General features: G+C 44.5%; 1 protein-coding gene across 11 annotated transcripts in view; it reads right to left on the bottom strand.

Moving 5' to 3' along the window:
- Positions 1 to 3,575: 3,575 nt before the first annotated feature.
- HMBOX1 (homeobox containing 1) overlaps positions 3,576 to 27,522 on the bottom strand; it is a 129,911-nt gene continuing 105,964 nt past the window's right edge. For 3 of the 11 annotated variants that reach the window (XM_048517129.1, XM_048517155.1, XM_048517163.1), the window contains 5 exons: positions 27,141 to 27,223; positions 25,172 to 25,267; positions 21,238 to 21,332; positions 20,912 to 21,013; positions 3,576 to 15,692 (listed from right to left, as the gene is read on the bottom strand). In XM_048517129.1, coding sequence (XP_048373086.1) covers positions 15,555 to 15,692; positions 20,912 to 21,013; positions 21,238 to 21,332; positions 25,172 to 25,267; positions 27,141 to 27,223 — 514 coding nt within the window. In that variant the 3' untranslated portion in view covers positions 3,576 to 15,554. Of the gene's footprint in view, positions 15,693 to 20,832; positions 21,014 to 21,237; positions 21,333 to 25,171; positions 25,268 to 27,140; positions 27,224 to 27,522 lie in introns of all 11 variants that reach the window. The other 8 variants (XR_007246236.1, XM_048517136.1, XM_048517145.1 and 5 more) reach the window with 8 other exon arrangements.

Here is a 27,522-nt window from a genome sequence, read left to right as displayed (position 1 = left end):
ATGCCAGCCACAGATGCAGGCGAAACGTCAGGAGAGAATGCTGCTAGAACACGGCCATACAGCCCGGAAACCACACAGCACCCAAAATGGACCTCCTTGCTTACTAACTGTCCAGCAGAATACTGAGATCTTTTCAGGCAGGTGCATCACAACTTAGCTACAGCTGAGGACTTCCTCATGTCTCTGGATTTGGCAGCTTCTGTGACCATACAAAGACCTACCCTTCCCTTCACCACAGCAAAATGCCAACCTCATCTTTTTTTTTGCCTCCTTGGAGAAGGAATACCCAGGGAATCCTCAGTTGGAAGCAACAGCTTCCATCACAGGGAGGATGTTTGAATTGTCTTCTGTCTGCTCCCTCCCAAAGGATTCATGTTGTGATTTACCCCACGGCAGCCATTTTGTCCAAGATTCATCTCATAGCATTCGCTAGTACTATGAATGGGTGTAAAAGTCGGGCAATGAAGAAAACGGGCAGGAAAGAAGATTACTTTGAACGGTGGCGTTGGAGGAGAGTTTTATGGGCTGCCAAAAAAGACACATCAGTGCATTCTAGAGCGAATCAAGCCTGAACGGTCCCTAGAAGCTAAAATGACTAAAATGACATTATTGTACTTTGGTCACATTGAGAGTCTGCAAGACCTGAGCAAGACTGTTACCTAAAGGACATTTTTGAAGGTCATTAATTCAGAGTGGCCATTAGGAAGCAGCAAACAGGCATTTTGTGGCGGCACCCTATTTATTCTCCCAACTACAGAAGTATCCACACTGGCTCAATAAGACTGGTGACCCCTAGCTTATAGGCCACGTAAGTTTCTCCAATATTGCTATGTGACCTTTTATTTGTGGACCTTGTAGTGCATAATAGCACTAATATATTTTCCGTGTAAAAAAGACAACAACAACGATTTTCAGTTATACATTTTAATTTTCTAGTAGGTACAATACTAAAATAAACACAAATTAAAAAAAAGTTTTATTAAAACAAAACTGTACAAAAAAGCAGTTATACTACAATTTAATTACAGAACAGTCTACTGTCCAAAAAGGCACTAATAATCCAGAATAGGAGATACAATGATACAGGACTCGTTTGCTTTTTTTTTTAAACTAGTTTTTAATCAATACAACAGCGCGCTTGTTTCTCTCTTTCTCCAACCACGTACAGAAACAAGGACCTTCCGCCACAGTCAGTACACATTGGTATAAATATGAGCCCTACAGAGAAAGCTGCAGTGTCACTCACCCCCCCTCCCCAAGAAAAGCAAACAGGTAAGGTCAGGAGGAGGTTAAAATTGGGGGGGGGGGAGGGATTTGACATTTCAGCAAAGTTGTAGAGAGACTGACACTTTAAGAACAGTGAATGGGTGTGATTCTGTTTTTCTTTTCAAATGGGGGAAGTTACAGAGATCCATGAAACTCTGACCTACAAGAGGGTCTTGGGTTGGGTTGTCAACCACCAGGTGGGACCCGAAAATGACCAAGAATCTGATGCCCAGAATATAGAGATCAGCCTTCCTGGAGAAAATGGCAGGTTTGGAAGGTGGACTCTGTGGTATTGTATTCCCTCCCCAAACCCTGCCCTCCCCCAGGCTCCACCCCCTCCCCCAAACCTCTAGGATTCCCCCAGCAATTAGCAACTCTAGTCTTCAGGCACCCACCAGCACCATCCATCTGTTAATATAAGAGCCTGCAGTTCACTTTCTTATGATTTTGGTGTTCTTTAAGAAAACCTTTCATCTCAAAGTAAAACTTCCTAGGCTCTTATAATTTCTAGACTGCTGGTGAAAATTAGGGTGTTGTGTTGTTTCCGGGCAGTATGGCCGTGTTCTAGTAGCATTTTCTGGACGCTACCGCATCTGTTTTCTTGCTTGCTGCTTGATCAGGGTTGGCATCTCTGTGGGATCCTCTGAAGATGCCAGCCACAGATGCAGGCGAAACATCCGGAGAAAATGCTGCTAGAACACGGCCAGACAGTCCGGAAACCACATAACACCCCGGTGATTCCGGCTGTGAAAGCCTTCTACAATACAGATTGCTTAGTTTCATCTCCCCCATTTTACGAGTTCCAACCTAGAAAATTATCACTGCAGGAACAGAACAGGCTAGAATCCTTTCCTGATATGTCATTGCTGATGTTCATGGGAGGGTTTTGTATGAGGGAGGTGTCAGTCATTCAATCTCGACCTGCCATCTTGAAAATGGTACATTCCAGGCACATTTTGACAATGAATTTAAATCTATATGGATATATGAAGCTGTTGTATACCAAGCCAGATCCTCTAGGTCATTACTGTCTAGCCTGACTAGTTCTGCAGAACCCACAGCCCAGGTTCTCAACATCTTTAACTGGAGATGCTGGGGACTGGACCGAGCATCTTGTGCATGCAAATCAGGTGCTCTTCAGCTGAAATGTGGCCCCTTCTGCTAGAGCACAGGTGTCTAACTTGCGGCCCTCCAGATGTTAATGCTGGCAGGGGATGATGGGAACTGTAGTCCATTAACATCTGGAGGGCCGCAAGTTTGACACCTATGTGCTAGAGGATGGAAAATCTCCGTAAAGAGTTCAAGCAGATATTTTACAGAGAGCATCCGACATGCATGTGTTTGGTGTACATATTAGCAAACAACTCAAGGCACTGACCTCTCTGTAATAATATTTACTTTAAGGTTCAACCAAAATGGTTCCAGTTCACAGTGAAGTGGGGAAATCCATTGGGGAAGAAAAGGATAAAAAGTGAAAAGAGAATCCCTGTACCAGGACAGATCTGATGGGTTAGTCTCACTAGATATTGCACTTTATATTCCCTTTTCTTTCTTTCTTTTGTGAGCAGCCCCCCCCCCCCCCCCCAAAAAAAAAGTGGTCCTACATCTTAGTTAAACATACTTGGCTGTTTTAGAAGGCTGTTGAAACATAATGCCAAGGGCACTGAGTCATCATGTGGGGTTTCTACTCCTACTCTCCTCAAACAGGATTATAGGAAGCTGCTATTTTGTTTTCAATAATGGCCACGAATCCAACCGGGTCAACCCTCTTCTCTCCAATTCCTGTCACAATTTGGTAATTCCCAAATGTCTCACTAAATAGATCAGCTGCACACAAGAATGCCTTGACGATGATATTTATGAACTCCAACCAATACCACAGCAAACCACCATTTCAGGCAGAGGTGAACAAGGGATGATCCACTTCTGGTAAAACAATCTCAGGTCTGGATTTACTATTTTCAATGCCAAATTTGCTACTCTGCTAATTTTGCCTTGGGTTCAGATTCCTTAAACAGTCTCTTTTGACATTGAGGGAAAGCTGTAGAGGACACACATCTCACATCAAGTATGGCGAGACTTACTCTGAAACGGCAGTCTTGGACCAAAGAAAGGGGGAAAGAGAGAGACTGCAGCTTTTTTTTGAGAACAGTGTCATACATATAGAAGACAAAGACAAGCATGTGGATGTTAACAAAAATAAGTAGCAAAAGAAATTTGATTAAAAAAAATTCTCTCACATCATCCTATACTACATCCTCCTTCTGCTTAGCAGAAAATTGTACGTACACAAAAATACAAATACACAATTTTGTAGAACAGTCTGATTTTAATATATTTATATATATTTATATTTATATGAGTGGCAGGTTAGTTTATTATACGGAGCTTTTTGCACTTTTGGCTCATATGCAACAAGGCTTATAAATTCAGCTTTAGCTTTTCATTCAGGTTTTTTTATTTTTTCCATCCTTATATAGCTTTTTTAAACAATTTTTTTTTCACATTTAAAGCAGCATCCAATCTGCAACAGGAGTTGGTGGCAACGACAAGGGGGAATCAGAGACGGAGGGGAGCGGGGGGACAGTCGGTGGCCGGGAAGGAGATATACATTCCAGTGTTGAGTGTTTTGGAAAACAATCAAAAAAGAAGATTGTGGCTGCAGGGACAGTGAGACACAGATTTACCCCTTGAGGTAGGCTGAACACGGTACGGCAGACAAAACAACAGACAGGTTGCCACCATGAGTTGAAGAGGGGACACGGTTAAGCAAAGCCCAGGCACTCCTGGGATTTCAACTTAAAAAAACGAACACGCCCAGCTTCGACAGATTATAGTAAAACACGGCTGGCTACAATGGGGGAGTGGTTCAGCTCGCACATACACGCATGTGACAGAAGAGGGCATACATGTGAGACAGGTACGGTCCCTCTCATCCCGGTATACAAGTTGCCATAGCTTCTCCTTGACTTGCACTTACAGGTTTTAATGCTTCCTCCCCTGGGGTTGACGTTATATTAAAATACACAAAATCAAAAATGGAAGACACAGCTCCCTGCACACGCACACACACACACACACACACACACACACACACACACACACACACACACACACACACAGAGACAGACACACAGACACGCACGCACTCTATTAATGTGGGAATCCAACCAAAACAGAATCCATTTTCGTCCCAGCACAAATGCAATGCCTGCTTGGAAGGGGGTGGGGAAGAACAATTCTCATCTATTTCACTTTCAAAACAGAATGTCGATGGACATCTTACTGCTTGACCCTCCACCAAAGGTCTCCTCCACTGAATAGTCAGTGGAAGGCACTGAAGGCGTGGACCCTCTGCCAAAGTAATACCTTGGAGAGAAGATGGAAGCATGGAATCCTGATGCCAACCCTCCCACCTTGGCCATTCAGAGATTATAAAGGCAGCCCGTCTGCCAGTTTGTATTCAAAGAAAAAGGCAACAAGACAGCTTAACAATACCAGGGTAACACAACCCCCACACAGCTAAAGTTGCAACAGGAACATGGTCAGCACTCCCTGATAGGCATCTTTATTTGTCATCAGGGACCCATCACTCAGAGCAAAATGGACATTAGCAACATCACTTAGGAACGGCGCATACGGGTCTGAAACGCAGCTTTTGCGCTCGAAGCACAAACCATCAGGGGATGCTATCTTGACCAGCAATTAATACACTGGCACATTAAAATTAACGTTGCGTGGACTCTGCGCTCAAAAAATGGTCCACAAGTACACAAAGTGACTCCCGACAGTACTTAGTCATTCAAACAGGCACCTCGCTTCTGCTTTGGTTTGCACATTTTCAGAGTGGCCAGGAATCTGCATGGCTTTCCTGCTCGAGGGGAAATTAAATTTTCTTCTTGCAGCCTTTCCCTCAGATCTAGGGAACATTAGCTGTGCTTACGATGTACTGAACTCAGTGATGCTTTAGTTAGTCAGGACTAACTTGCCCCATTTCTTCCAATGAAACGTGACCCATTTCTGCTCAGGTGAGGCTGTAGATCAGTGAAAGAGAACATGCATTGCATGCCAGAGGTCTGAAGTTCAACCCCTGTCAACTCTAGTCAAAAGGATCAGGTAGGAGACATTAAGGTTTTCTCTCCCTGAACCTAGACAGCCACTGCCAGTCAAAGGAGATCATCCTGATCAAAAGGAACTAATTTCCTCTTATAGCTGAGGTGTCCAACTCTGTCCCTCCAGATGTTCATGGATGATTCCCCTGATGCTGGTGGGGCTGATGGGAATTGTAGTCCATGAACATCTGGAGAGGCAGAGTTGGACACCCCTGTCTTATAGTGTAAGGCATCAAAGTTTCTGTGAATTGGGGCCTTTATTCTGTAAATAATAACTCTTGTTTTCTGTGGGTATTCTGCTATGTTTCTTTTGCTTCACAGGGATGGAGTCTTGACCACTCTCAAATCCGTGCCAGAATGTTAAATGAACGAAGTACTTCCCCCACTTTTTCTTACGCAGTTCAAAAGATTTTGTAAAAAATTTCAAAGTTAAAGTCAAAAAAAGTTTTCTCAAACACATCCACAAACTAACAGCAGCCTGCAAAAATCAGACAATATGGCCTTTCTGAAAATCTGGTTAAGGACAGAGTAAGGAACCTCTTCTATGGGAAATGGAATCGAGGCAACTCAGTAAGTTGCCCATCAGGAACGCCTCACCGCACACAGGAGGTCATGCCATAGTGAAAGCTGTATATGTCTTTATGGGGCTGGGATATTGTATTCCCCTGCCCCCAAAGCCAGAGAGACTGAGACGACCCAACTGAACAACCCTAAGTTTTTGCAACATTCTCTGGAATCAGAAATCAAGCAGGTGGGAGGGGGGGAGATAGACAACGGAGGATGCAGCAGTGGCTTATGTCCGGCTTGTTTCCCCGGCCAAGTGAATGTGCAGACTCTCTACTCTAAATGCTGCCAATGGAAGGTAGGCAGGGAAAAGAGAGCCTTGTTCTCAGAAGGAACTATTGACAGCACTTCCAGATCAGTATCAAGATGGGTTACTCAGTAGGCACTTTTAGAAAGGGACACAACACCGAAAATGCTACTGGGAAATCAACAGAGTGCCCACAAGGAAGCTAGTCGCGCCCATGTGTTTCACAGACATCAAAAGTTTCTGCTCCCTCCAGCTGCTCTGCAGATGTCATTATTGAAGTCCATTTTTACACCCGTTCCTTCTCTCAGGCTATGGACTGCCTCCCCCACAAGTAGGAGCTAATAGCTAGAGGAAATCGTTACAAATAGTCACAAACTAAAGGCAGAAACTGTCGTTTCTTAGATTAGAATGGGAATATGGTGGCAATGGCCTCTTGAAGATTGCCTGTAGCACTTCAGTAGTCGACAGAAGGCAAGGCCTTTCTTGCATAACCATGAAAGGGGCTTGCCTGGTGTTCAAAAGATCAAAGTGGAATCTCAATATGGCACCGTGGTATTATTGTCTCCAGGAAGGCAGAAGAGAGGAATGGAGATATTTCCATGGCAGCCCATCAAAGATCCATGCTATAAAGTAAAGGCCCCCAACCTTTTTGAGTCTGGGGGCCCATTTGGAATTCTGATAAAATGGCTGCCATGAAATGATCTCCAAAGCTTAATTTCAGTAGCACAGCATAGATCCTTGCGCTGTGGTGGCAGCTGCTGCCAAGGCAACATTTAAAAAACTCTGAGTATTGGAAATCAGACACCTTACTGGGCAAAAGCCCTACCTGGTACCACCCACTTCTGAAAATATTTGGCAGGCACCGGAAAAAGTGTTGGGGGGTACCGTGGCCCACATGGGCACTACGTTGGGGACCCTGCTCTATAGTATTTCTTCCCAAATGCTCATTGATCATAAGTTTCATTTTTCCAAGGAAGGTGCAATCTGCACTCCCAGTCTCAAAACAGAAGAAGCCAATTCCTGAAAGAAAGAAAGAAAGAAAGAAAGAAAGAAAGAAAGAAAGAAAGAAAGAAAGAAAGAAAGAAAGAAAGAAAGAAAGAAAGAAAGAAAGAAAGAAAGAAAGAAAGAAAGAAAGAAAGAAAGAAAGAAAGAAAGAAAGAAAGAAAGAAAGAAAGAAAGAAAGAAAGCCTAAACCACCTGTTCCAGACTGTTCTGCTGAGGAAAAGGAAAGACGGGAAAACTTGGGACTTACTAATGAGTTCTCTATCCATAAATTCTACCCAGCAGAACAGAACCAGGGCCACAGCTTGGGAAAATATGCAGAAGGACTCCGGTTCAATTTGTAGCATCTCCAGGTTAAAAGTATTATTTTAGATAGCAGAGCTGGGAATAAATGTTGCCTGAGATCCTGAAAAGATGTTGCCAATCAGACTAGACAAAAGGGATCTAGATGGACTAAAAGACACTGAATAAGGCAGTTTCATAAAGCCAAACACTCAATAAGGGAAGCACAATTGACCATCAACAGATCGCGTACCACCCCACAAGACTAACCAGGAAAGTCCTTTTACCAGACATGAGATTGTTCTGGGATGCTCAACAAGCCACTGGGAGATGAGCTAAAAATTACTTTCTGCACCCTACGGAATCATACTATCCATTCAGTATAAAAGGGAAAAACAACCACCAAAAAGCTAGATTCAGAAAACTAGTTAAATCATCAAGCGAGGTTTACAGGAAGGAAATATGAATGCAAAACACAGTCTTGTTTTGCAAATAAAAGACAGAGAGATCTGGGGGTGTGCATTTGGATACACCAAGGCAAAAAATAAACCCCAAATCACTTTTTTTCTGGTTGTCACGGGTATATCTGAAATGACCCAAAGCACTCTTGAAATTCTGTAGGTAACAAAAATTTACTTCCTGGAATTTCAGAAGGGTTTCAGGTTTCCAGATGCCAGGGGCCAAGTGGAAGAGACAAGAAGCTGACCCACCAAGCAGCTGTTTGGCAACATCTCTGCCTCTTCAAATTTTGAAGGGCCATTATTTTCTGTGAGAAGACCAGGATACATGACTAACAGCTAAGTGTGGCCCCTTCCCCCCGGTTCGGTCTACCACCCACAGAAAATAATAAAGCCATTATTTTCTGTGCTCCATAAGAGGCCAGCTTCAAAGTGTGGGACCATCGTTTCTGTGAAACTGCATTACCCTATATTGCCTGCGGAGAACGCAGATTTCCCCAGTATAACCTCCTGGTAGTCCCTGGCCACAGGGATGCATGACTGGCCTTGACTAGAGCCACGGCTTTTTCTACCCTAGCTCCAGACTGATGGAACTCTCTTCCAGCTGACACCAGGACCCTGCAGGACCTAAGGCAGTTCCACAGGGCCTGCAAGATGGAGATGTTCCGCCAGGTCTTTGGTTGAAGCTACTTGTATGTCCCAACTTCATTACCTGGTCTCCCTATAATACCAATGAGTTTGTATACCGAGTGGGGCTGGGTAGTACTCACAGACTGGAATATGTTTGCCATCTTGACTTTTAAGGATAGGTATGCCTAGAGATTTTATGTGTTAGAAACATTGTTTTTAAACATGTTTTTACATCGCCCAACTTTGGCAGGATGGAAGTTTGATAAAAATAAATAATAAAATAACAAATAACCCTATTATTTCCTACAGGTAGCTCTGGCCTCTAACCACCCATAGGAAATAACGGGATCATCAGTGTCTACTGAGAGTTGTCCTAGTCTCTCTTATGGCCCTTCAGAAATAATGGCCTTGTTCTGTGGCTGACACATTGGGCCCAGGGAGCTAGATATGTTCAATTAGCTATTAGCTGGGGGTGGGAGTTCCAGTCCTTTTAAATTATAAAAGGCCCTTTTTTAAAAAATGGGGGTAGATCTGGCCTCCCGATTTTGGAGGCCAGGTTGTCCCTTTGAAACTAATGAAACGAAGATTTAAAGGAATGGCAAGATCACTATAAGCTGCTTGCCAGGGTCAGCTACCTTCTCCTCTCTCTCTCTCTCTCTCTCTCTCTCTGCCCTTGTGGGAGGGTAATGAGGGGTAATTGCTAAAATAGTCCTGAATTTTTGGGACCTCCACTCCCCAAAACTCTGAAAATATCCCAAAATGAGAAGTAGAACCCCCAAAATCTGGAAGAACAAAAAGCGTTCCCTTCCCAAATCCAGATCCAAAATTAATATGAAATGTTGAAGTATACATCCCTGCTGAGGCCCTGACCTACTCAGGCTGAATAGCTTCTCTGAAGACTGACATGCAGAGGGAATTACGATACAGGGAGGGTGAATCAAGGAACCTGCTTTTAATTACAAAGACTGAACTGTGAAATGCCAACACATTTCTTTGAACTAATTACATATAGATTGAACATCTGATTTAAAAAATACCCTTTCCGTTGCCATTGAACGTTCCATTGAACGTTCCCAATATCTTTCTCACGGCGATATTTCAGAAAAATCTGATTGAAAGTTACAGCAACATACTTCAATTTGCTTTCAAGGAGGACAGAGAATGAGAAAATGAACTTGTCTCTTAAAAATCAGGAGGGGATATTTATTTATTTATTTATTTATTATTCCATTTTTATACCGCCCTCCCCCGAAGGGCTCAGGGCTATTTGTCTGTCCCTGAAGGTCTGTCCCTGAAGTGCCTAGGGCACTTGTGGTCAACTCCCCATTTGCAAATATTCCTACAATTCCATCCACTCCCTGTGGTATACAGTAGCCAGAGACAGAGCACAGATTTTTCCCTAACCCCAATCTATCTTCAACACCAAAGAAAAGCCAAACTCATAATCTGCTCTCAGAAATCAATTACGTAGCAATCATTTCAAAAAGGCATTCTCTGTGTAATTTCAGGTAACAGAGCAAACTGGGGTGGGGGGATGGGGGCAAACACCAACCTCAAATGTGAACAGTGTTGAAAGAAAATTAAATGTCACTGATGGAAGTTGTGACTCCTATTGGAATTTTTTTCTCAGTGAGGACCACAAACAGTGAGGGCCTCATCAAGAGCAGACACAAAAACCAACACTTATTGCCTAAAAGTCTTTCCAATCCTGATCACTGAAAAGAACTGTAGTAAAGAGTGCAAACTATTTTAACAGGAAGCCCTTGTTCTAAATATGAATATCGAAAACTTGGATCCCTTTTTCTTCCTCTCCACCCAAACACATGGAAGTATTACTTGATGAAAACCAAGGTTATATTTGAAATCCTCATTGGTAAGGAAGTGATACATATCAAAATGTTTTTGGGGAGGGTGGTGAAGTTGCTCTTCCATTGTCCCAACAAGGCCAGTGACATAATAGAACCAAAGTCAATAATCTGAGCCTCAGAGGCGTAGCTCCAAAAAGGGCGGGGATGTGTGCGCGACACACCAGGCGCGTGCCCCTGTGGGGGCATCGTGGGGGTGTTCCAGGGTGGAAGATGCACCAGTGCACCGGGCGCTTTCCCCCCTTGCTACACCTCTGCTCAGTGCCCCACAAGGCATGAGCCTTCACTGAAGGTTACTCACAGATCAAATAGCTTGAGTCGATTCACGCAGTGTACTTCATGCTCATAAGTTAGCTAAGATCATCCATGAACATTTTCAAAAAACTTCAACTATCTCAAAGGTGGTTAAATGGATCCAGATTTTGGATAGCCCACCTTGGAAATACAATCAACAGTTTTCACTGTTAATGCAGAATGCAAAGGTGAGCCCAAAAGGGAAAGGCAGAAAGAATGTAAACAAAGAAATAAGCTTGAATTCAGAGCAACGGAATTTGGAGCCCACTGATCCAACAATTCTGATTGCAAAAGAAAAACCATCAACCATTCCTCATTTCACCAATTTGAATGGCCATCTTCCTATGGCAAAGCCTCTCAATAATGTGAAATGCTGAAATAATGCGAGACTAATTGAGAATAAGGGACCAGTTCAAGTAGTAGAACTGTGCCAAACCTTATAAAACCAGGTTTCCTGTGGATCGCCCTCACAATCACAGTAAAATGTCTCTCCACTGAAAACAAAATGTAGTTTTGAGAGTCAACTTTTAGCTTGGTATAGATCTTATCTAGTTAGAAGCAGCTGAATTCCCAACACAATCAATAGGACTTAAATAAATCATTTTCTCTGGATGGTGCCAGTCATTTGGCAGGAAATTTCTTTAAAATAACATGGCACAAACCAGATTTCATTCTGGGGTAAGGCTTTCTTAATTCTGAAACCATATGCTGTCTTCTTTTATTAGGTTTCGGAATAAACCTTTTTGAATATCCAGTTTTTTCTGAATGGCCACTAACTTATGGAAGTTCCGAAGGTACTTGGCAATTGGCTTGGGCAAATACTGCAGTCTACTGGTATGAGCAACGCAACGCCAGAAGTTCATACTTGTCTGGAGTTACAGCTTCTTTTTTTGTGAACTGGAAAATCAGCAAGCATGTCACAGAAGAGGAGGGACATCTTGGTCAGATTATACAGTATGTGTAACCCCCTTGTAAGAACAAATTCTATTGCTAAAGTTTCTTGCTGAGGAACCAAAGTAAAAGAAAAAAATAACAACATACCATCAGTGGAACAGCATAAGTAAATAGGAGTGGCAAGCCCAATGCAGAGAAGACATTGATTATTAAAATGTTCTTACAGTCATAAATTCTGGCTGTTTGCTTGTCAGATCAGTGTGTGACTACCATACAAATAAGAAGGTAAAATTCCACTGGAGCTGCTACAGTTTTGCTGGATAACTCCCCAATGCCAGCACATCCAAATTCCTACCCTCTTTACCTCCCCGTAATAAAAGATATATGCTTGCTCATGCACGTTTTAAGAAAAAAAAAGATTCTCTGCACTCGCTGAACCAGTTTCACATCCCTGAGTCTATGGCTGAATCACCTTGTTTATTGGCCTGCTTTAGACAGACAAGGCAGGCAAAAGAAGACTGTTTTGTTTTTGCTTTGGTGATTGAATGGTTGCAAAAAAAAATCGCATCCTTTTAGGGACAGGTAGGATCCGCAAGGGAAGGATGTGCTGTAGACATACGCTGTATCATCTGAGTAGCAGAGATTAAGTGCACATTCAGACAACGAGCAAAAAATGGAGAGCTCGTCTTAAATCAACAAGTTATTTAGAAGCAGGGAGCTGCCATCTGAGCCTCTGGTTATGAAACATCTGAGCTTTATCACCTCCACTGTTCAACGGTACCCACTCATAGAGATATCAACTGAATAGACTCCAAAAGGAAACATTCCTTTGCCCTCAGCCACTTGTCCGAACATGCATTTGCACTGGCTACTTTTCAAGGGTCAAGCTTTTACGATATCACTACTCCTTACCGCTAGGGGGGACAAGCTATATTGTGAAGTGCACTGGTATCCTGGCAGAATGCAGACAGGGCTACAATCAGGCCACAAAGCGTTAGTATTAGCTGCTACCTTCCCTCAGAGGCGTAGCTCCAAGGGGGCGGGCGGGGGGGAAGCCATGCACTGGGCACGCGTCCCTGTGGGGGTGTGGCAAGGGTGTTCCGGAGGCGTGGTGGGGGCGTTCCAGGACAGGACGGGGGTATTCTGGGGGTGGAGGATGCACCGGTGCGCCAGGTGCTTTCCCCCCTTGCTACGCCTCTGCCTTCCCTCCAAGTTTTCTTCCCATCTCACAGAATTCCAAAGGTACGTAAGGAAATGGAGAGAAAGTGATGGTAGACAGAACTCTTTGCAATGAGGGTACCACCATATGCCAGACCAGCACATGGAACTGGCTAACTGATTTCAAAACGGTCTTCAGTTTAGCGCTTCAGTCTTAAAGCTGCCCCACTTCAACATCACAACACCAAGTATTTTCCTTTTTTTAAAAAAAAAAATTCTCCATGCCTTAAAGAAGTGAGCAGGGCAAGATAGATAATTGAATCAGCTAACATTGGACCGGGGAGTTGGGGGTGGGGAGGGTGGGGAGACACAGCCAGAAAGTCAGTCTGAGCACTATGTGCAACACTTATTATTTATGTAAAGTTGCACAGGCAATTCATCACTGAGATACCGAATGCTCAGGGGACATGGGCCCTGGGAAAACGTTCTGCACAAGTTCCGATGAAGAATAAAGCACCAAAAAAAGCACACTAAGGTACAATCTTTTTCTGCATGATAATGATGTGTTTTGCAACAATCCAACTGACTACCACAGAACTTATGAAGGAGAAGTACTTGGTATTCTAGTGTCCTTTCTCATGGGAACTCCTCCCCACAGATGCTGCCCAAGGCATAGGATGTTGCCCTGATGGGAGTTTACAATATTGTATTTTGGACTTGTCCCAGTGACATTTCTTACAAAAAGAAATTATTGAATACAAATATATAAATATATATATATATTTATTTAAGAAGAAAAAAAAGATAACCAAAGTGCTACATTTGATCAAGGAAAAAAAATCAGCTAGGATTTGCTATTCAAAAGTAGGTTCACTTCACATACTTTGAAGCTTTGTCCACCCATTCCTGTTTTCGACAGACAGCCTATTTTGTCTGAATGTAACTTCACATCGGACTCAGCAACCTGCTAAAATGGATGGATGGGAGGAGAAATAACCAGGTTTCCACCACCTGTGTGGTGTGGGAGAACAGTTACTGCATCCCTGCTGCCAAAACCCCGTCCCACGGCAACATCCGGTATCCCGTCTAAATATGGCTTCCGATTTAACCTGACTGAAGTGGTACAACTTTCTGGCTCCTGAACAAAAATGGAAGTAGGAAAACACACACACACAAGAGGTATTTTCACCCAGTTTTTTTTCATTATGGACCAATCGCATGCCATGGGAACCAAAGGCCAAGAAAATGATTAGCCATCCTGCATGCCCTCTGACGTGCATCTGCTGGAACTCGTGTGTGCATTAGGCATCATTGTGTTGGCTCATACGTGTCCCCCACAGCTTGTGTTTTGGGTTGCTGGGAGGCAACTGTGTAGAGACAGAGACAGATTCAAGTTCAGTAGCACCATAAAGACCAACAGGGTAGAAGCTTTTGCGAGTCAACGGTTCCTTTGACAGACACCAAAGCATTGTCAGAGTTCTGACCCTTGAGTGCTTATACTCTAGAAATCTTGTAGGTCTTTAAGGTGCTTCTAAACTTGAATCTTGCTCTTCTACTGCAGACCCACACATTTACCAACCTGAAACTGCGCATACACAGGTACACACCCCAACTTACTAACATCTTCCCCAAGAAAATGAGACAGGGCATGGGGAGAGAAGAGGTAAACAGTTACAAGAATTTTGAGCAGTGCTTCCCAAACTGAGGTTAAAAACTGGAGGCACCCTTTACCCTAACAAGTGAAAAGACAAACTCTGAGAGGAAAAGTCAAGACAACTCACATGGTTTTTCTCTGCAGGTCGCTGTGGCGGGCGAGCTTCTGCTCAACGCAGGGAATTCTGCTGTCTCTCTGCACGGGAAGCATTCAGATGACCCAATCACTCCCTGGTGCAGAGGTGCAGCAGATTTACTTCCCTCAGCAGCTGGAAGGAGGCAAGCCAGGAGCAGAGTTGCGACAGGCAGCTACCTTGGAGCTCACGTAGGAACCAGTAGTAAGTCATTTATTTCTAACCACACAGCTTGCAAGAAAAGAGCGAGCCTATGTTGAGTATCTGAGCAATGAACATCAACCAAAATGCACCAACGGACACTCCCCCACCTTATCCTGTACCATCCAGAACGTTCTCACTGTAGCACCAATGGCAACGAAAAACAGAAGAGGGCATGTCGCCGCACAGCCACGAGAGGCACAGCTTATTGGCACCTGGAGACCAGACTTTGAAACAGAGCTGAAACCGATCATCTCCCCATTCTCAGTCCAATGCTAGCAATATGGCAGCCGTCATCATCCTAGGAACCACGCAACCTCATTTCACCCTCTTTCATTCTTGGGAAAAGGAAAAGCATGGACACGCTCAGTTTAAAAGGTAATCCAAGGTTGGTTGTTTTTAAAAAGGAAAACATTATCGGGTTAGCCTAAGGTTCGGAATGGAGGGCTGCCTACGACACCTGGAAGCACGTTCATGGAATGCTAAGACAGAGCAGCAACGGTTTTTGTCTAGCCATGGGGGAGACAGGGGGTGGGGAAAGGGTTGGCATAGGGAGGTCGGTCGGTTTGGTTAATTATCTGGCTGGGAATTAATACTGAGAGTTTATATGCGGAGTCAGAGGGCACCATGCCATCTTCACAGGACAAGACCCTAAACGGCTAACTTGACGTACAAGAGACTGCAAAGTTATACTGCAAGAAAAACACATAGTAAGAACCAGGAAAGGCTGCTAAGGTGCTACGTCTAAAACTAAGTTACTTTCTCGGTCTCAGCCCTCCCCCTCCGCTGCTTCATCAGTCATCGTCTAGGGCCTCTGTTTTGATCTCGCTGGTTCCTTGCCGGGCCAGTGCCAGGATGGTGTGGTTTACTGCGGCCATCTCCACGGCTAGTGAGATAGGGTCTTGGTGGTCGCTATGGCTAGTGCTGTCATCCTGTGTGAGCAGAAATGGAGGCGGAAAGGTGAGAAGGGCAAAACAAAGACAAGCACCGTTAGTACTTTAATCTGCAGGCATTCGAAAGAGCCTTAAGCTACGAACAGGAAGGCGGCAAACAGGGCCATTCAAGGTTCAGAAACACACCGAGACTTATTTTAACAGTTGATCATCACATGCTGATCAGGCGTTGGGTGGAGAGAAAAGGGAAAGTAGGGAAGGATTTGGAGGTAACTGTACCCTCAAAAAACAAAAAAGGGGGATGAAAGGAAGAGAGCCCAACAGACATATCGTCCTGTTTCCCAATATACCAAATGTTATGGCACAGACATTACCCATGCATGCGTAGGCTTCTGTGAATTCTATACTTCCTTCCACCCCATCCGATTTTACATTAATGGAAACCAAAATCCTGAGATTCCCCAACTAGAATACATTATGCAAATTGAACATGTGAATTTTCACAATTTGTATAATCCCAAATTGAGAATTTGCTTCACAAAATAAAATTATGGTTTGTGGAAATACATGGGTGCCACTTGGTCACATAGTTAAGGGTTTTGAAAGGGCACTTGGGAGAGAACGACCTGGGGAAACATCTCAGGAAATGACAACTGTTGGACTCTAGAGTTTAATTTTCCCTTGATTCTCAGCAGGGAACCTATGATCGTTGTCAGGCTCCGTGAGGTCTCCCTGCCTATGCAAACTATGAACTGTAAAATGTGAAGCATTTTGACTTATACATCCTAAAGCAGGGCCCTACAATGCCTCAGAACTGTTCTAACATCTCAGACTTGATCTTTTGGAAAATGAAGCTTGTGCGTTTCCTAGAAGCGACGTAAAGCATTTATATTTCAGTGGCAGAAGACAGAAAAGGAGACATTTCAGTGGAACATCTATGTGTCTGAGAACATATATAATTATGTCTCTCTATGGTACATTTTACATGCCACTGTAATATATTTTATACTATAAGTATTTCTGAAAATATTGTTATTACCTACCTATAGTTTAAAACATACTGCAGATTTGGTATCTGCAAACTAAAAAACAAATAAAGAGATAGGGCATTGTGGGATTTCTGGGTTGTATGGCCATGTTCCAGTTCATTTTCTCCTGACGTTTCACCTGCATCTGTGACAGGCATCTTCAGAGGATCCACAGATGCAGGCAAAACGTCAGGAGACTAAATGCCTCCTGACTAAATGCCCGCCACAGATGCTGGCGAAACGTCAGGAGAAGATGCTACTGGAATATGGCCAGACAGCCCAGAAACCCCATGGCACCCTAGTGATTCCAGCCGTGAAAGCCTTCGACAATACAAATAAAGAGATCATGCCTCCAGCCCCATCCCATGAGGGGAGCAGGACAATGGATTTGGGCTAGCAATGCTGAGGGGGACAGTTCTGTTCAAGGCATCTGAAACAAATAATGTTGCCAAGGAGTGATCTTGTTTTTGTTACTGAATGCAGTCAACAGATGTTCTACATTGTAATGCAACAATGTAATGCAACACAGGGTGGGGCAGACAAAATAGTTGATCTTAAAGATCATGGCCGACAACCAAAAAGACAGAGTATTGTCGAAGGCTTTCACGCTGGATTCAACTGGTTCTGGTGGGTTTTCTGGGCTGTGTGGCTGTGGTCTGGTGGATCTTGTTCAAGGAACAAGAAAAACCACCAGAACCAGATGAAAAGGCAGGCCTTAAGTTCCTCGCACACCTAAAGATAAAGGGGAAGGGTGGCAGGCGGCAAACAAGGGAGATGCAGCCAGAGATGGACTTCCATCCAGATTTGCAGGAAATATTATTAAGATTCTCCCCTGTACCTGTGCCATGCATTTGATCCTCCAAAAAGCACAACTCTTAAAATGGCCAGTGAAAAGACTGAATGTAAAGGCATGTAAAGTCCAAATGACAACCGGCTTGTCAAGGACAGGGCAAAAAAGTGTTCTGGAAATTTTAAGGGGATGAAGAGAACAGTAATACTGCAAAGGAAACTCTTTTGAGCTGTCACAGTCTAAGCAGAGTTAGGAGGATTAAGACCCTGGAAATGCCAGCTTTTACAAATACCTTTCAATTAAATCAGGATACACAGAGATCCTTTGTTCTATCACTTGGGTGGCCCTATACCACTAATCTCCCTCTTCCCCCCAAACAACGTGCTGGCGTTTTCCAGCACTTCCGTGAAAAGGAAAATGATCTAAACCAGGGGTCTGCAACCTGTGGCTCTACAGATGTTCATGGACTACAATTCCCATCAGCCCCTGGGACTGAATGGGAATTGTAGTCCATGAACATCTGGAGAGCCACAGGTTGCAGACCCCTGACTAAACAAACCCATGCGGCACAAGTAGGTTTTACCCATGAAAATGGTTTCTGTCACTTTCCCATCAGTGCCACTCTTAGTGAGGATGGCCCATTTCCCATAGTTCCCACTTCCTGCTTCAGGGTTCCTCCGCTCTGTATGCAATGTAAAACAAGTTCTCCAGAGTGCTGATTGCTTTAACTTATGTAACCAAACACATCTCCAAGCACCCCACTATCGCATCAATCAGGTGCCATGCGTCACAGCTAATGTATAAATGCAACACTCCATCTAGCAAAAATAACAGGAAGCGTCTCCAATTTTTTCCCCCCTAATAATGCTGATTTATGTTGGATCAGTCTGAGAAAGCTAGATGGGGCATTTGGTGGTGGAATTTGTTTTTTTAACAATGTGGCAGCCTTTAATGCCTCTTAAATCGCTTTAATCATACTCAGATCCATAACACCATATTATATAGATATTATATGTAGTTATATATGTAAAGAATCTAGAAAACAGGGATCCTTTTGCCCGTCAGCAATTGGCCAGTAGGCTGCCCGCAGTAATAATTCTGTGGTCCTTTGACCATCCTTCATATTAGAATCCAAGGTAGATAAGTAGTTACACTTCCTAGTCAGAATACTTTATGAAGCTGGGTGAAACACACCCCTACTCACAAATGCTGTGAATCAAACCAAACGCCTTAAAATCATATAGAGGTTCATATTTTCGAGCTCTCCCCCACAATGGAAATAACTGATGATTTGGCAGGCCAGAAGCTAATTTACCGTTTGATTGGCAGAGGAGCCCACTACAAATTAGTCATTGGCTGTATTCTGATACCTACAATGCCCCCATTCCAAAGACTCACGGCAAAGAACAATCACTTAAAACAATCACCTGGGTTCTGCAATTGTTTGTTTATTTGTAAAAAGTTTGAGATATTCTTCTGATTGAGAGAGCTCAAGGGAATATATACATATAACAGCTTTCAGGACTTTTGCACTGATTCCTTTTCTTCTTCTTACAGAGATAGTGGCCCTGACGGATACTACAAGGGTGCTTCCTGCTCATTTCAATGGAAGAGAAAACTCCACTGGCCCCTAATTCAGGAGTCACTGTGAAGTGTGTGTGGGGGTGGCGGGGGTGGAGTGGGGTAGGGGAGGATGTAAACTGCATGAGGGGACTGTTGTCTACCCTGGTGTGAAAGACCACAAAAGCAACCCCTTCCTTATTGAAGGCCAATTCACACTATGAGGCCATATGGTCATAGGGTTTGGCTTCACAATATGGCCAAATCATTGATCAGCATGTGAGAAGCCCATCAAAGCATGGCCACTTTAGCCTTAGATAAAATGAAGCGGTCTGTGGTTTTTGACAATTCCTGGAAATGGCCAATATTCTGTCTTGCTAACCAGTTTTGTCCAAGAATAGCTCCAATTTTCATTGCTAAGGGAGAAGTTAACTACAAGTGACATGAGCCTCAGAATGGTAGCTCTACTACATGGTGAAACTGGCCTTAGTCTGCTAAGAATTCTGAAATTCTCCACAGACAGACAAAGCTGGGAGGGAGGCAAATCATACAGCCTACAAAGAAAAAAACACTGGCTGCTGGTCTCTCAGCTTGGTCTCTCTCCTTAGTGGCTAATTTTCCTATGAGTTGAGAGAGGGAGGAGAAAAATTAGCAGCTAAGAGAACAAAAACAGGTAATAGAGAAATACAGCCAACAGCTCTTCATTAGGCATCCTGTTTCTAACATCCTTTGTTAGGCGCCCTTCAAACAATAGGCCCCTTCCGCACGTGCAGAACGATGCACTTTCAATCCACTTTCACAGTTGTTTGCAAGTAGGTTTTGCTATTCCGCACAGTAAAATCCAGCTGCAAAGTGCATTGAAAGTGGATTGAAAGTGCATAATTCTGCATGTGCAGAAGGGGCCACAGACCTAGCACGGTAAATTGAATATATAGCCAGCATATGTGTTTGTGGGAGTGAGAGAATGTGTAATGAATAGAACGCACCCCTGAGGGTCAAAGTACAAATATGTGGAGGAAAGAGACTAACACACGCAGGTGAGACCTGCAAGTCAACATGTGTCCTATATTATTTGGCTGCCCCTCAGAACACCTCAGAACACCATGACAAGGTGGGATGATACTCTTATCAAGCATCGTGCTGCCACATTTGCTAAGTCACCATCAATGAATCGTTTCTGGGAGAGGTACTAGGAAGCGGGAGCATGCATCTTTGCATGCTTTGCACTGAGGGGGAAGGAACCAAACACCCGTATATCTTTGTGCTGTAAGCAGGACTGTGTGTTCCACATGATAAACAGGATTCAAAACTGTATGCCAAGGAAGCTCCAAGGTCAGCAGGTACAGCCACATTGTTCAACATCATGGACTATTGTTTGTTTTCCAAATTTCAATTTGTTACACTTTGGCAGGTGGTTCAAACGATGGAGAAAGGGACAGTGAACCAATGAAATCAGAAAGTGTGGATCAGCTGTTCTAACCGACAAAGCAGCTAAAGTCACGTTGAAATTCCATCAAATTGGAGCAGGATGACTGGCTGGCTCCCTGGCTCACAGCCTCAGAGCCATCCCCTGTCACTCCAAAAGTTGCCCCAGAAAGGTCGGCACCGCAGATGCCTGCACAACCCCCTCTGTGGCTCTTGAGGATTTAAGCAAACGCTGCTCAAATGTGCTAAAGTTTCTTCCTGCTTCTGGCATTCTCAGTCCGAGAAGTAATTTGTTAGCTTGTTTTAAAATGCAAAGAAGGGGAGCCATCGGATACACACAGCTCTGATTACAAGGGATAAACAGACACAGAATTACTATGCATGGTGATGTGGTCGGGCAAGTTGGTCATGCCCTGGCATTTGTTCAAACTTGTGCGAACGGAGTGTTAACTTGCTTGTTTTGAGCTGATCCTCCTGTCTTCTTCTAACTTCTCTGCTTCTCTGCCTCCCTCTGTACATCGTCCCTCCTCCTCCCCATTGCGTACTTGCCAAGTGTCCTGTTGTGTGACAATAAATCCATGTGGGTCAATGATGGGAGGATCTGTTCCGCTTTCCCCTCCTTACACGACAGTGTCATAAGCCAGGTCATTCCAGGGGACAGAGGAGCGCAAGAGCCACCACCCTCCTAGCCTTCCCTCCCTCCCTCCTCCAAGTGAAGCCGGGGCGGCTTGCGGGAGGGATGCAGCAATCTGGGGCCTCTTGGCGTTCCTCAAATACTTACCTGCTCTGAATAGTCATTCCCGTCTACGTCGTCACTGTTGGAGTGGCCTCCAGGACTTTGTACATCTATCCCATGACTCTCCAGGATTGCTGCTTCTTCGAAAAAAGCAAATGGATCCCTGAATTATCTGCTGCAGGGTTACCGATATGGATGAAGATGAAAAATGGGAATCCTCACCAGCGGGGCACACGGTTTCTTGTAAGAACCCGAAATGATACCCGAGGCTGCGCGTATTCCACATTTAAAAATAAATAAATAAACTCTGCTCTTTAAAAATAAAAACCTACTTTTGGAAACATGAATTATGCAAATTTGCTTCATCTGCCAGAATCATAGGCATGCAAATGAAGCATATTTGCATATTCCAATTTATTCTGGGCTCAACACGTTACAGGGGAGGGGCAAGGAGTTTATGCAATGCACGGAAGCTTGGGACACCCCCCACCCCCCGGATATCTTATTCAGGCACTTCACTTGCATCTGAGATTTCAACAGTTGCTACCATTGTACTCATGGGGGGGGGGGGGGGAAGAGACAGTTCTTCCCCAAAGGAAAACTAAACTTTTCAAGAAACCAAAGCATCATGTTTTGCGCTGCCGGGAAATCGCGGCACGTAGGCAACATTGACTGCCAAATGTGTTTCAAGGCCAGAAGGCTCTTCTAACCAGAGGGTGCAAAACGACAATGCCAGACTTGTTAACAGTAAAATGTTAACGGCAACATTTTTTTAAAAAAAATCACTGAGTAAATCTACACATCTCTCTGGGTATTTTACATTTGCACACACGTGTGGTTCTTGCTGGTTTTTACAATAAAGATGTGCCCCGCGGAGGTCCCATTTTCAGCCTCATTTCAATATGGTGCAAGCCCCTTTTGTGTGTGTTGTTGCACTGTTAAAAAAGGAAAATTAATTTGGTTGGAGGAGAATAAACGCTGCTTTTTCAAAAAGTTGCAAAAGGAAAATCAATTGTTAGCTAAGGTCCTTTGTTCCGGTGTTATGACAATTGTTACAGCCCTTTTTGAGTTCAAGACGTTTTGAACATAAGAACAGCCAAGCAGCTCAACTCTGCAAAAGAGGTGCCTCGGAATCTCCCATAATATCATAACTGGATGCTGAGGGGCGACTCTGATCACATGCGCCTTTCAAGAAAGCCAGGAGTTGTACCCCATCGTTCTGTACATTGTCCCCAAATCTCACACTCTGCTTTACTTGTACCTCTCATATGGCTATGCCAGTAACCACTTGGATTGCTCGCCTAGGTTAGCCCAAATCTGCCAGAAGCATCTTTTGCTGGGCTTCTGTGCAGCAAACTCTGGGAGATACTTGAATATCTTGAGAAAAAGAACTTCTTTTTAGCTGGCACAGGATCTACTACTTATTCGTTTCACTGGGTGGTCCAGAGAGTTAGAAGAGAAGGAGAAAAGCGATTCCTTCTCCACGCCAGTGATAGTATTCGTTCGCTCTCTAAAAGAAAATGCAACAAAGACCTTTGCCTTTTACCTGGTACCTTGGCTGCTTGGGTTGCCACTTTCTAGAAGCAAATATATCTTCTACCCCCATTTCATGCCTCTCCCCACCTCCTTGAAAAGCACCAGAAGACATGATTCACTGGGTGCATTCAAGGGACCCACTGTTAAATCTCTTTAATGTGTCTTCCCTTTTTCCTCCCCTTTTCCCCTGCAAAAATCCTGGATTTCTGGAAAATCGACTTCTGATATATCTGGCAGAACTACTGCGGGCTTAGAAAGGGGAGGCACTGGGAGATACTTAAGCAGATCTTCCTGGTCTTTTCTGAGAGGTGAGGAGAGAAGGGCTTTAACCCTTCTGCAATCCAAAACCACAAGTGCTAGAAAGGAAAAAAAGACAGGCCACGGGCAAGTATTTGTCCTTTTTTCCTTTCCAGGGGTAGCAAAAGATGTGACAAGGAGGGTGGTTTTAATGAAACCATGGAAGGGTGAAAGGGTTAAGCCTCCCCTCCCATCCTGAGCCATGGACCCTATTCAAACCAAAGTCTTACACAGCGGCTAGTCAACTATACAAGCAAAAACATAACAAACCCTGATGGTCCACCTAGACCGGAACCTTGTTTTCTACAGTGCCCCAACCAGGTGCCTCCTGGAAAAGGTACAAGCTGGGCACAGAGGCCAAAGCTTTCCCTTTATATCAACTGTAAGCAAATAGTACTGAGAGAGCTACTGCCTCTGAACATGAAGCCCTCTGAATGCTCCGCAGAGCTACGCAAATGCTAAGTAATAGATACTCAGTCTGTTACAAACGGTGGTTGGAGAATGTTTGGGACACAGCAACAACGGCCAGAGTCAAAAGTATAGTTAAATATGGAGAAAGAAAAAACACACTCATTGGGAAAACTTATCCTACAGAACACTTGCAATACAATATTGTTGATTTCTGCAATTAATAACGTGGGCTGTTTATACACAAACCATCCTGTTCCTTATTATATTTGAATGATTCAAGCATTTTCCCTCCCCTTCTCAACCTAAGGACAGAACACTTTCAACACAACTTCATTGATTTCTTCAATTAATGACATGGGTTGTTTACTGAAGATGAATCCTATTCCTTATATTGGAATGAGTCAAGTGTTTTTCCTCCCCGTCTCAACATAAGGACATCCAATTTTGGATGCTCAAAAGCACTGTACATACACTTATTACTGCCATTAGTTTGTGCAGCATGCAAATTTATTTGTGCAGCATGCAAATTTAAGAGGTTTTTTATATATATTTATTTTGCTTCAGTAATGTGGTATGTGCTACAGTATTCACTACAATTTGGAGTCAATGACAGCAGCTCTGAGATAAAGAGGAATAAAAGCGTGAGGGAATAATTTAAGAGAGAGACACAGATGGGAGACCCCAGCTCCCGAAGTCTCTCTTCGTAGGGCATGGATTCCAGACCTTTTACCATTTTGGTTGCCCTCCTCTGGACACATTCCAGCTTGTCAATATCCTTCTTAAATTGCGGTGCCCAGAACTGAACTGAACACAGTACTCAAGGTGAGGTCAGACCAATGCACAGTAGAGTGGTGCAATTACTTCTCTCGATCTAGACACTATACTCTTATTGATACATCCCAGAATTGCATTGGCTTTCTTGGCTGCCATATCACACTGCTGACTCATGTTCAGTTTGTGATCTTCTAAGACTCCCAGATCCCTTTCAAGCCAGGTGTCACCCATCCTGTATCTGAGCATTTCATTTTTTTTTCTGCCTAAGCGTAGAATCTTACATTTATCTCTGTTGAAATTCATTGTGTTAGTTTCGGCCCAGCTCTCTAATCTGTCCAGGTCATTTTGAATCCTGCCCCTCTCCTCCAGGGTATTACCTACCCCTCCTGTTTGGTATCATCTACACACAAAACTGGCCAGTCCTACTCAACCTTGCTGCTGTCCTGTGTGAACAGAGGGGTTGCTCTAGAAATCAGCAAAAGTCCTCAGCTGCTGCGCGTTGCAGCTTTTGTCTGGTTTGAAAGCCCTGCCTTTAAAAGAACTTCATCTGCCATCACCCATTTTGTTTTTAATGAGGGGCTTCCAGGAATTCCCAGAAATAACTCAGGGAGTTCTAGAACACAGTTCAAAGACCTCATTCAGAAATTCAGCCTTTTTGATATGACATCTGAACACTAATTTGCCTGCATGTGCACTTCCAGAAGAATCTGGGAAATTTGGAGGAAAGAGCAACACCTGTTTCCACCAAGCCTTCTAGGCACCCATTTGAAAGTGCCATCAAGTCCCTGAATTTTATTTATTTACTTCATTCTTACCCCCTCCCCTCTCCTCAGTGGGGACCCAAAGTGACCGGCATCTTTCTCCTCTCCTCCACTTCATCCATTCACAGATATTCCCCTCAATGCAACTCCAGCCCATCCCTCCCTCCCGAGCAGCTGTTCAAGGCTGTTTGATACATTACCAATGTTGGCTCGCCTCTTGATTTCCTTCCTTCTGTTAGCAAACCAGTTGTACACTTTCAGGGAGGTCACCCGTTCCAAATCGGACAGTTTCTTCCCTGCAGGAAGTTAAAAACAGCGTCAATGCCACAGGATGATGAAAGGTGAGGCTCTCGTCTCCCGTGTCCTGGGATACACACATCTAGTGTTCTTTGAACAAATGCAAAACCAGGGACAGGGTGGTCAGGTGGTGAAGATGTCAAACCCATACTGAACCAGTAAGCTCACTGGATGACCTTGGGCCAGTCTGGCCAGCTCTCAGTTGATTGTACTTCACAGGGCTGTTGGGAGAATAACATGGTGAAAGAAAGAAAAAAAGGGACTGGATTCAGTGGTTGTAGCCCACTCACCCTGGGGGGGGGGAGGAAGTGGGAGGGGGAACGGGGGAGCAGGGGGGCCGTCATCTGAACATAGCCCACCCACACTGGGCGGAAGGAGAGGGAGGGGGAGAGGGGAAGGGGGGCTGTCATCTGGTAGGAAAGGGATACTCCTCCTTTCCTCCAGGAGAGGCATTTCTTGGAGATCAATGGGATGCGGTGGGAGAGGAAGGCAAATAAAACTCCATTATTTCATCAGAATAACTTACGTACTCTGCTCTGAGCACCATGAAAGGGGAATGGGAAAAACTAAGTCGGATGCACACATATTGATAAAAACGACGTAAGTCAGCGCCTGCAAGCAATTGTTACTGTTGGTGGGATAACTATTTATAACTTCGATTCCCCCCCCCCCCCCCCCCCGCATCTATTCCACTTGGGTTCTGTAAAGGCTGAGACTGGCAAAGGGTGATGCCCCTGTTTCTGACAAACACATGCCTGTGGCCTGACTGACAGTGCGGTGCCTCTTAGAAGCAGGATGTTCCCCCTCTTTTAGGCTACTTTACAAAGTTGTGTTTTTCTGTATACATCTAGTATACTTCCAGAGTCCATCAAGTATGCAGAGGCCTCCATGTGGCCCCATGGTGCAGGTTTTTTCATCTGCATAAGAGCCAGAGCTATATGACCTATATGCACCACATCCTAACACTGCTTTGCAGCTGTTATGACCAAGAAACAGACCCTAGGGTGGGGCCATGCAGATGAAGGGGTATGCCTCAATTATCAATGCATGATGGGAATTCAGACGCTTTGCAATGGAACATCGAGAACATCGCTTTGTTTGGGTCTTGCGTACAGCACAGGTTTTGCTTTGGTCACCAAAATGAAAAACACAGGAGTACATGAAGGACACTGGCTCATGTCAGGCAGGCGGTTCCTAGCCAAATACTCGGACTAGCAGAAGTGCACGAAAGACTTGGGTGTTCCTACCCAGCTCCAGCTGCCAGAAATCTTTTTTCCTCTAACAAGAGAAGGCAAAGATTGCAGATGGGATTTTTGGCATGCAGAGAATGGGCTCGACCACCAAGCTAGAGCTCCTGTAGATAGAACTGGCCCTGGCCCACCCACCCTAGCAGATGGGGGGAGGGGTGGCATGCAAGGGAGGGGTGGGAGGGGGCCCAGTATCTGGACCTGACCCACCCTAGCAGAGGGAGGGGCAGGAGAGGGAGGGGTGGCATGCAAGGGAGGGGGCCCAGTATCTGGACCTGGCCCATCCACCCTAGCAGAGGGAGAGGGGAGGGAGGGTGGCATGCAAGGGAAGGGGAGGGAGGGGGGTGGCATGCAAGGGAGGGAACACTCAGAACATTTGGGGCTTTTTCTCAAATCAAACTGGCTTTCCTGCCTCCTTTTCAGATATCTTGCTTCTGGTCTTGTCGCAGGTCAGGGTTGATCTTTTGCTCCTGAATTCCCAACCCTCCCCCCCCTTTCCCCCAACCCAGGGAACCTGTGCACGGAAAATGGAGCCGACAGTCAGATGAGTGCAAGGGATTGCTAAATGGATGGGACAAAACTCATTTGCAAGCTCTTCCGAAAACGCTTCCAGCCTCTTCTGTACCTGGCTTTTGAATCACTGCATTACAGGCATTTGCAATTTCTTCCCTCTTGGCTTCATCAGGATATTGATTCTCATTGAAGTAGCTGCAAAAAAAAAAATCAAAACAAAGTTATTTTGAAGCAATCCAAACCCGCCCGCCCTCCACAAAACAAAACATAACCTCATGGGAAATTCTGGAGGACAAATGCTTCACCTTGGAATGCATGATACAGTCTTCTTTCTTTGGCCAGAAGAGAGAGAGAGAGAGAGAGAGATGTGCTCTACAGAGACTCAGAGAATAAACAGTTGCCCATTTTTCCAACCAGGGTTTGAAAAGGGAGACTCCTGGGTGGGCTTGTTTGCTTCCCCCTCTCCCACAGATAACCCCCCCTCTACCTCCCCT

The sequence above is a fragment of the Sphaerodactylus townsendi genome, linkage group LG01, assembly GCF_021028975.2.
Source record: "Sphaerodactylus townsendi isolate TG3544 linkage group LG01, MPM_Stown_v2.3, whole genome shotgun sequence".
Classification (NCBI taxonomy): Eukaryota; Metazoa; Chordata; class Lepidosauria; order Squamata; family Sphaerodactylidae; genus Sphaerodactylus; species Sphaerodactylus townsendi.
The sequence above is the reverse complement of the archived record's forward strand: the minus strand, read 5'-3'. Positions and strand labels throughout refer to the sequence as shown.